Source organism: Mytilus edulis, chromosome 1, assembly GCF_963676685.1.
Source record: "Mytilus edulis chromosome 1, xbMytEdul2.2, whole genome shotgun sequence".
Taxonomy (NCBI): domain Eukaryota; kingdom Metazoa; phylum Mollusca; class Bivalvia; order Mytilida; family Mytilidae; genus Mytilus; species Mytilus edulis.
The window spans coordinates 5,110,950-5,122,060 of NC_092344.1; the positions used below are offsets into that span (position 1 = coordinate 5,110,950).

Genomic DNA, 11,111 nt, shown 5'->3' on the forward strand with positions numbered 1-11,111 from the left:
TGATTAGTGTATTATAAACAACATATTTTTGTTTCCTTTAAATTTTTATTTTGACTTTTTTTTTTTGGCATACCGAATGCTATAAATTTTTATTTTGACATTTTCTTTTGCATGCCGAATGCTATAAATTTTTATTTTGACATTTTTTTTTTTGCATGCTGAATTGATGTGCGCGCAACTGCGTGTTGGCGTATAGGGAGCTACGCGCCTGAATACAATTTAATTAAAAAATATTAAATAACTGGGAATCCTCCCCCTTTATAAGTAGAGACAATCCATAACCTAAAATGTACATCTCAGAAATATTAATCTTAAATTTATATAAATGAAAAGTAAGCTTCCATAAATAAAATTCAACAATGTTTCTTAAAATTGGTAAAAGTGGTATAGTCATACCCCTACATGTTGACCATAGATAGACAAACAATTCACTTGCATTCGATTCGCATTTGAACTATGTGTTTGTTAATGTAAACCGTTTCAAATGTGAATTAAACTAATTCAAATTAGTTAATGTCAATCCAATCCAAATTAGGTGTAAACTCAGTATGATTGTCAGGTAGTTTCAAACTGAAAGATACTTTTAAGGGAAGGGAAAGAAACGGATAAAACCATGTGTGTTACAAACACTGTTTATTTAAGTTAGAATCCTGGATCTTAACAGTACTTTCATAATGTCAAATAAAAACATGAATATGATAGTTACATACAATATTACATGTATTTATTACGCATTAAATGACATTTATTTTAGTGATTGGTAATTAGGAAAAATCTGAAATTCAATATCACTGAATGCAGTTTCTAGTCAAGTGACCAGCAAACATGGAAATCTACCTTTTGAATGAAAGGAGAACTCTTACATTGAAAATGAATGATGTAAATCTAGATTCTAATAATAGCCGAAGGGAGCTCACATTCACAACAGTTAAAGCATTGCTGAATTAGTGAACAAAGCATTTGTCTCATTAACTTGAAAATCCACCTATTATAATGGAAAAAACCCGAATTTTAAGACATAAATTATAAAATTCCCGATAAAAAGCGGTGCTAAGCATGCATGTAATATGCTTGAAACATATTCAAAGAATAAAGTTTTATAACTTCCTAATGTCATTTCCAAAATTTATCAAAACCTAAATCTTACTGTGGATTCCTATATTTTTCGTGGATGTCAATTCTCCTGGATTGTTGAAAACTTGCATATTCATCGATAATGATTTTGTGGTTTTAACAATCCAGACAGACAAATAGCAATAAGGTGTTTAGGAAAACATGACCTAAAACCTCCTTCATATAAGACAAAAATACATGGGAACTCATACTGAATAGTCAAATGTGTTCAATATGAAAATTGCAGTTAAGATGGTAAAATCACAGATCAGCCGTTACTGTAAATGGACTAAAAGTATGACTTTTGAGCAAATTTAAAGGGAAATGACAGGGAAGGGGCCAAATAGTGTTCAAGGGGAGCAAATGCCCTTTAATTTGGTATGCAGGTTTCAAAAATAGAGGGAGAATAAGAGGGAAAGTTGAGTCATCTTTTTAGACTTCAGTAATAAATAATGACTTATGAAGTTATGTAGACTTACCTTCTAATTCTAAAAAAAAAAACCCACAATACTCTGAACTATGTCTAATTCACTTTTACTACTGATATGCAAACCTAAAAAACAGAAAAATATATCATAAAATAGTGATTGAAAGATTCATAACACTTTGAAAGGATAATTCAGACACGTGTTACACGGGGAGCATGTTTATTTACAAATAATAATGTCACGTGATCGCGCAGACCTCACATGTTGCATCGCCCTTACAATCCACTAATACATAACCCATTATCATGCAAATATGCAACGTGAATGTGATTGGTTATCAAATAATACAGAAATAATGTATGTACAGTTTATGAAGAAATTAGTTCATCAAATAGATCGATTTTCACTTTTGACACGAACTAAAGTTGAACATAAAAAAACGTGAATATGCAAAAGCCTGGTAATATATTAATGATAAAAGTGTATATAAATTTCCGTAAACGAATTTACCCGTATACTTCACTAAGAATTACATTTGAGCGCAAGGAGATCTTTATTTGTGAATCGGTTTATTAACTCAGGGTCGAAGTTCAACATGTTTATATTAACGGAATTTTTTGCGTTGCTTTCATATCATTGAGGCCATCTATTTTTATTACGGGTTTCCACATCTTTAAATCAGAATTATAGAAAAAATGTAATGCTGTTAGCAGAATCAAAACAGAAATGATGAACACTGCAACATTTTCAGCAAAACATAAATAGGATGGAGGATCTGTGTATTCACATTATTTGTAAAACTCTCCTTATTCCTGTGAAGCGTGTGCTTTATATCGAGGCTTGCTATCCGGCTTATCATCGACGCCACAGTACTTCAACCAATCAGAAATTTTTTATTTGGGGCATTCGTCCTATTTTAACTCAGATTTTGGAATTTTTTAATCGAAATTATAGAAAAATGGAATGTTGTTAGTACATATAAAATAGAAAATGATGAATTCTTTTAGCTAAAAAAAATTTGGATGGGGTTCTGTGTATTTACATTATTTGCACAACTCTCCTTTATGATGCCATATTTTGGAATTTCCGTGACCTAAATGGTTCGCGAAAATTAATATTTTTATATATAGTATAGTAACAACATTCAACTGATTTTTACATCAGAGGCCCTTGAGGGCCTCGGGTGTATTGCCATCGCCTAATTTTCAGCATATATAATTAGTTTTGGTTTGATAACCGACATATAAAAATTATAGACCCGCGGACATTATAGTGCAGAATAAAATTCCTTATCGCTTCTTTTAAATTCACGTTTTCAATGGATACTCAGATTTTTTTGATTTTTTTAAATGCAAATTAATAATATGAAAATGTTTTGTCGTTAGAAATATTCGTATATTAATCAAACGATCTTCAATATCAATGACATACCGAAAAATTGTTGTTGCGGATGAATACCACGAATGCATATTCATCAAGTGGGCAAGAGCGAGCTTGAAGAAAAACGAGAGAAAATCAATTCACGCAATTATACACAGAAAGGTAATTATATTTCAATTATTTGATTTGGAGTAACCTCTTTAAACCGTTTGTAGCATATATGTCTATAATATTAACGTAGCAAAATCAGGAATATTTAATCTGACACAATATTAAAACAATTTATCAGGCCGCGTCCCCCTCAGCCATTTTGAAAATACCAGCAGATTGGGTAGGAGTAACAAGAACCTGCAAGGCCCTTATAGACAAGGTTACTTTTTGTGCATTCTTTATTGCAACAATTTGGTTTTTTTAAAAGATCTCAACAATTTTTGGAGTTAAATTTCTTTTCTCCGCAAATATACTTTTTCAAGTAGATTGATCGCTTGGACACACACGTGGAACTATTTTCTGTTTTGTACTGTTTCGGATTTTCGCTCCTTCTCCGACTTAGTTTGTTCAGAGACATATAATAATTGTATTATATGTCTCTGGTTTGTTGCATTAGAAAATTTGATTTATTATGTCCCTTGACTGGAAAAAACGCGGATTTTGTTAATGAATTTGTAAGTAATTCTAATATATAATTATTGGTTGAAATTATTGTATTTTATGTAATATTCAGAGAATCTTCGACTTCTTATTCTTCCAATAGAGTTGGACTCTTTTTGAGTGTATATAAATGACTCTTGCTCGTAAAATCAAGAGTCTTATTTTACACTGAAATGTCAGAATTTGGGTAAATCACAATTAGGCAGCAACCATTTGATTTTCTGGGCAAATTTATTTTTCGCCTGCGGTGAAAAACAATCTATTTTTTTCGCGACAAGTCGAAAACAATTTTCTTTCAATTTTAGCATTACACATAGTGGCAGCTGAGGGTGAAACAAACATTTTTTTTTTCTCAGAATCAAAAACAAATTATTTTTTTCTCCAAAAACTGGAAACAAACTTTTTTTTCCAAAAAAAAAAACATAGCCCCCCCCCCCAGAAAATCAAATGGTTGCTGCCTTAGTGGCGTTGTCCGTACAATTTACTAGCCTATAGATATATTGGGAGAATCCTTACAGTTTTGGAGATATAAATATAGAGCATAAACTGTCATGTTTTTTAAGTCTTCCTTGTAGTATTGTATAATTTTGACCATACTGTACATGACATGTATTGCCAAAATTATATGATAATTTGATGACGTCACATGTGCATACTCTACAGCATTATTTAAATAGTGTAACCATATCCATGTAAAATTTTAGTAAGCAACCTTGTTAACAGTTTAGATTTCTATCAAATCGGATGAGAATCCAGGAGTTTTAAAGGGGGAGGGGTCTAGCAAGTCAACATTTGGGTAAAACTATATAAAAAAAGGACTACATATTTACCATACATGAAGCTCCTTGTTATCTGAGAAGAGAGTTTATCATTTTCCTGTATCAGACGGTCACGTTCTGATCGTAAGTTGTTCATTTCACTATAAATCATCTCCCGTTCAGATGAGGTAACGGGCCTGTTTATGGCAGACGTGCCCCTAGCAGGTGATTCCATGAAAGCATGATTAAGATACGGCATAGGTGACAACGGTGAAGTTGCTATATTTTCCTTCTTTTGTCTTAAAGGTGAACATGGTGTTGCTTCATACATAATACAGGTATCAGTGGTTGGAAGATTTTGGTCAAATTTCACCCTTTTCACTGCTAAATCTGGTGATGTGAAGTGGATTTTCCTTTTAGCTACGCTTTCATAACGCTCTATTTTTTTCTGTTGAACTGTCTTTGTATTGGTTACAGCAAAGGAGAACACAGAAGGCACATAGTCTGGGTGATCATGATCTTCATTTGGTTTACCTGAAATATTATATTTAATATTTAATATCAAATACCTTAAAAGTTTGTACTTCCACGTAGCTTCTGTTCACGACATGCATTTACATTAAGTATAATAGTGTAACACTACAGATGTCAGTAAGAAAGATATTTAATTCAATTTAGTTAATGAAAAAGGTTAGATATATTTTCAGATACTATACAAATAGTTCAAATCGAGAGGTGTATTTATTTAAATTTGTTTTGTTTTTAAGCTGCGTATTTTAATGAGCAATGAATTCAAGGTAACATTTAAAATTCGGGTTTCACTTGTCTTATTGCAAACACAATAATTATTTATGTTAATTTGCTCATCATCACCTTTCTGTTAATTAGTTTTTATTCAAAAGATAAACAGATCATATGTTATCAGACTAATCAACTTGTTTGCACCTTATAAAAACAGCTTGATTCTAGATTTTATCTTTACCAGATGACCACATCTACCTGTCATCTTTGATGTTTTTATATAATATCGCAATTAATTTCAACACGAATACGACAGTGGCTATTCAAACAAGATATACAATCACACATGGCTTGGGATTCATTGAAATAATTTCTAATATCCATTTGACTTCACAATGTTTTATTTTATATCATTTATCAAGTTATTGCAAACAGACTTTACTTAAGTTAATGAAAAATATTAAAAAAAGGATTTTAAAAACTTGTCTTTAGGAATTAAAAAATAACAAGATGGTAAGTGTTGAAAAAACAAAATTTGAAGGTGTGTTTTGTGAGTTGGTATAATACATGGAAGATCGTGTATTTGTGTGTTTTTAAAACAGACGAATTAATTAATTTACATATGAAGTGAAATACAAATGTATTACCTGTGATGAAATGCTCGCTACATATTACTGAGTGTTTTGTTGGAACCCACGGTGTACCGTCTGGTTTGTCTCTTTTAAGTGCAGTTAACCACTTAATTTGTCTTTCTGCATTTCTAGGAAATCTAAAGAAGGATAATCTTTTCAGCATCAAGTTGTGATTTTTACAGCCAACTGCACAACATGACTTGGGCATGTTTCAATTAAAATAACAATATAAGACACAGGTGCATTCACGACAAATTCTTTATTAAAAATGAGCATCTGCCCTATTATCTATACATCAAAAGCTTCACCGCCTTGACATCGGAAATCGGCGTAACTAGGAAAGGGAGATCACTCGTTTTGAAAATGCCCGTATGTTCGGATAACAGAATACATGAAGCTCCTTGAAAAGGGCGTGCCTTCAGCTCCCTCCTCCCCCAAAAAATATGCCTCAGTAAACCCTCTTACGCTGTATATTCATGTAGCTGTACAGTGGAGCCTATGGGACTACAATCTAAGTAGACATCTGAAGCACTGAAAATCAACCTATATTTTCATGTATAATTTGATATTTAAATTTTAACACATTTATACATTTTTTTAAATTTGTTCTTGACAATTTTTTGTTCATTTAAAAATATAGGGACAACAGAGTTGGTGTATGTGGGTTCGATTCCCACCCTAGGCATTCATTTATGTTGGCTGGTGCAAAGCGGGCAGTTTAGCTTAGTGGCCCCACACTGACTCTGTTGTTCATATGTCACTTAAAAAATCAGGCGGCCTCCTTCAGGTCTTGCCATTTTTTTTTCTTTTTGTAAATCATACACAACAAAACCATTGAATAATTGTGAAAATTATACCACAGATAACTATGGTAAAACTTTAATTGTTTTTGGCATAATTAACCTTGGCTGCCATCCAAAATCCACAAAGTTTTTATATTGATGAATTATATATATCAGATTTGGATTCTTTTGGTCACAAAACATTTTGGATGGTAGGTGGCGGCCAAATCTTTATTCCTAAAGGCTTAATTTCGGGTCTGAAAATTGGCCAAAATCATCATATTTTGACAAAATTTGGAACATAAAATGTACTTTTAATATGAAAAGAACTGATTTATTGAGCGTTAAGACTTTTGAAATAGACCCATTTACAAAACCAAATTGTGAACTTTTTGGAGCTTTATGTTGAAGTTTATATTTAAGGCCATTTTTGGCAATAAGTGAAACTTGTCCTTTGAATCAGTGGTTTCACAATAACCATACTAAATACTAAGTATCTGTTAGAAGATAGCTCTTTCACAGTACATTGTTAAACTTAAAGATAAATATATACCAACAATGACCAATATTAATGATGGAATGAGATTATACATGTACATGTATATATACTGTTTTATATTGTTACATGTACAGTACATTCATAAATGAAAATTAACACCAAACTGTTGTCATTATTCATAAAAAAAAGAAACGAAAAGGGAGGTATGATTGGTAATCAGACACCAGCTCTATACAAAATGATGAAAAAGAAATAAAGCTTACCATACAACACTTTTACAATCAGAAAAAACTATACATACATCAGTAAGAAATAGCCATGAAATGACAAATGTTAAACAATATATACAAGAAAACTAATGGCCACATCAATGTACAAACGGAAAATCAAGATATACACCAAAAAATTACAAGCCCTGTTTTACATGCTTCTTACTAAGGACCGACACATTCATATGGTAGTTGTGTTCTATATGTATGGTGCAAAATTTTCTCATTGCTTAAACCAGTGGTATCCAAAGTATAAAATCCAGAACAAAGTAAAAAAAGACTAACAGTTGAAAAACTATCCAGATGTTGTGAAATTCAATTAACAAAAATACCATCATTAGCAAAAGGCTATCTACATATAAAACATTGTAATATTTACAATGAACCATTTAATAATTAGAAAACAGAACCTACAATGTACATGTATAGCTGCTGATTTTTTTTTTGATTTTTTTTTTAAATATAATGGATAAATGATTGACTGTGTTGTCATAAAACCAAGATAACTCAGTGAAGCTATTTAGGAACATTTAAAAAGTTTTTGTTGACTGCAACAAAAATCTAGAATAAGGGATAGTAATATTGCTGTGTTAACATCCACTTGATTAGCGATTGATCCAAAAGCTAAATGTTTCAGAAAGAGAAGACCTGGATACTATATGAACAAACATTGTTAATAAATGTCGTTTGTAGAGCAGGATCTGCTCACCCATCCAAAGTGCCTGAGATCACCCCCAAGTTTTGGTGGGGTTCGTGTTGCTCAGTCTTAAGTTTTCTATGTTGTTTCTAGTGTACTTTTATTTGTCTGCACGTCTTTTTTTATTTTTAGTCATTCTCAAGTTTATTTTCGATTTATGAGTTTGCTGTTCATCTGGTATCTTTAGCTCCAATATTACAATTTATCTGTTTTAATATGTCAGATTGTCTTGAACCTCTTTATCATAGTTCAGTGAGTGACTATATAGCTACTCGAAGAATTGTTTGCTATGTTGATTTTCTATTATAAGTTATATGCTAACTATTTTTGTATGTGTGCAACTATATGGTCATAATGCCAATCTAACAGTTCTCATTTGACCACATAATCATTGATAATTCACAAAGTTAAGTTTCCTAGTTCAAGTCAGTATCTCAAATATGATATATATATAATTTGTACTATATTGTAAGGTGAACATATCTGTCCGGCAGGTATAATATAAACGCCTGTCATTTATCAATAATTCAACATAACTTGAGGTCCTCTGATGTTCAGTACTTCAGTACTTTGATTATAGTTTGTACTTATGTTGTACTGTTACACCACTGTCCCAGGTTAGAGAGAGGTTTTGACTCCCGCTAACATGTTTAACCACGCCGCATTTTGTATTCGCCTGTCCCAAGTCAGAAGCCTGTCGTTTGTTGCAGTGTTACATCTATGTTTTTCATTCATTATTTTGTACATAAATTAGGCCATTACTTTTCTCGTTTGAATTGTTTTACATTTGTCATTTTGAGGTCTAGCTACAATGTAACTGCGGTTTGGGCTTTGTTCATTGTTGAAGGCCGTACGCTGACCTATAGTTGTTTATTTATGTGTCTCATTTGGTCTCTTGTTGGGAGTTGTCTCATTGGCAACCAAACCACATCTCCTTTATTATATTCAGTTAATACATGTACATACATGTAGTCTAATAAACTGAGTCCAATACATTCAATATACATCATATGTGTATACCGTGATAGATATTGTAATTGCAATACACGCAAAACAAAGTCTTTAAATTTCCATGTTTTATTATTAACTTATGCATTATGTACTGTTATGAATTAACATGTATCTAATCTTACTCCCCTGTCAAAGTCATAATAGTTGTGAATGTCTGAAGGATTTAATAGTACAACGAATTAAATATCTGCTTCATCCGAAAAAGGTTTAAATAAGTAAGACCAATAAAGATAAGTATCTAACTTAAAACAAAATTATATGACTTGATTGATTGACAGTAATAGCAAATAAGTCCTGCAATATTTTATTCGATTATAAACTTATCATTTCAAAGTTATCTTGCCTAAGACAAAATAATGATTATTTTCTGTCCCCCAAAACGATAGCAACAATACTGTTTGAAAACACTGACCCCTTATCAGTGCTCATCAAAATAAGTATTTATATTTAGAATCTACAAGTCTGTCGTGATCAGACTTCCAGATACTAAGTGCTATCAGATACTTCCTGATGTTACTTACTGTAAGATTGCTGTGTATTGTAGATTTAAACAAATATCCACGTTCTTTCATAACTTATATAATCACTATTTACATTCATCAAAACAACCTAAAAGTAGTATCTATACTTTAGGTAGACCTAAGAGCAATAACCCAATCAAATACCGTGTCTGAACATGCATACCATAATATAACTGATTATGCAAAAAATAAATTTGATGAAAAGTGTGTAGACAATACTTTAAAAAGTTTATTAATAAACCTCAGACACATAGGTGTACAAGAGGACATCATATATACACGTATACACTCTTTTATACTCAATAAAAAGATAGAAAATTTCAAATTATCGACAAACACGCATACACGAACATTATCAAGCTCCTACCCGGTAATTAAATATACATTTTCCTTTTCAAAAAAGCCAATAAAACTTCGAAGAGAGATTTCCTTACAATGAGTGTTTTCGGATAGCTTTACCCCAAGCTTTCCTAAGGTAATCTTCATTGTTATTTGTTGTTGCTAGATAACGAAGGGATTTTTGTCTTGCCAACGACTGCGAAACATATGGGCTATTAAAAAAAAAATGATGCCAAAGTGTGACAAACATGATAAAAATAAAGTCATTGTAAATCTATTTTCTATCATTCTACTTTAATCCAGAGACATTCAAGTTTACAAAACTACCATGGGAAAATGCAAAAAAATAAAAACAAAAAATTTAACAACATTTTACTCGCAAGAATTTATCAATTTTTTAAAGGAAACTACAACATACTATCATCAATTGACAGACATTAATAAGCATTAATATATTAGTGTATATTTTTTGGTTTGATGCATTAAAGGTAATAGATGAATTTCCTGCTATTTTTTCCCATAATATACAGGGATTTTTTTTTTAATTCTTAAATTTCTCCAATTTTTAGTGTATTCTTTAATAATCATGATAATTACTAACAAAAGTTTTCAAATCTCTTTGCAAAAGCTTAGACTTTATATAAAAATTACAAGAAATCAAACCTATATGATCTCATTACATCCTCTGAAAATTTCACACCAATTGCTTCAGTAAATTTTAAGCTTTCTTCATTAAAAAAATATAAACATATGTTTTTGATCCTTTTGTTACACTCCTGACTAATTTTTCAGTAACTATAAGACTGTTTTAAATGGAATGTATAGAAAATCAGTAGTGATATCAATCTTAAATTTACAATCTCACAAAAGAAATAAACCTCTAAGTCACTTGATTGCACTTCTTTTTTTTTAAATTTTTAATCGAAAAGCAAATTTTTAACATGCTTAACGTGTATAACACTTTAATTTTTTTAAGAATCTTAGATAAAAAGTGTCAAGAAAAATACTTTGCAAGACAGATTGACTATTCTCTCACTTTCTCATTACATTGTAAAGATGTTACAATTATTGTTATAAGGAATTATGTTGAATTTTGTTATAGATATGCTACCTTAGAAACTCAATGTCAGGAGTGTAACAAATGTTACAATCCTGACAAGAATTTATTGCGACCATATTTAACCTAAAACTGACCTGAAATCTTGTTGAGTCTTTATATTAAACATATAATGTTAGTGCACATTGAGAACAGGTTTGAAATTTTTACATATTTCTTACATATTGACCAAT

General features: G+C 31.1%; 1 protein-coding gene across 1 annotated transcript; it reads right to left on the reverse strand.

Annotated features, from left to right (window-relative positions):
* Positions 1-223: 223 nt before the first annotated feature.
* On the reverse strand, positions 224-6,007 carry LOC139506552 (THAP domain-containing protein 5-like). Its single transcript, XM_071295488.1, has 4 exons — positions 5,719-6,007; positions 4,403-4,864; positions 1,593-1,601; positions 224-282 (listed from the first exon to the last, which is right to left on the reverse strand). The coding sequence occupies exons 1-4, from the start codon at positions 5,909-5,911 to the stop codon at positions 224-226; spliced, it is 723 nt and encodes a 240-aa protein (XP_071151589.1). The 5' UTR covers positions 5,912-6,007.
* Between the last annotated feature and the right edge of the window lie 5,104 nt (positions 6,008-11,111).

What these genes read in the sequence shown, in the direction of transcription:
- LOC139506552 (XM_071295488.1), bottom strand. Translation starts at nt 5,911, where the DNA reads ATGCCCAAGTCATGTTGTGCAGTTGGCTGTAAAAATCACAACTTGATG. An exon ending in TAGCGAGCATTTCATCACAG is followed by an intron (nt 4,865 to 5,718) that starts GTAATACATTTG and finishes ATAATATTTCAG; the next exon opens with GTAAACCAAATGAAGATCAT.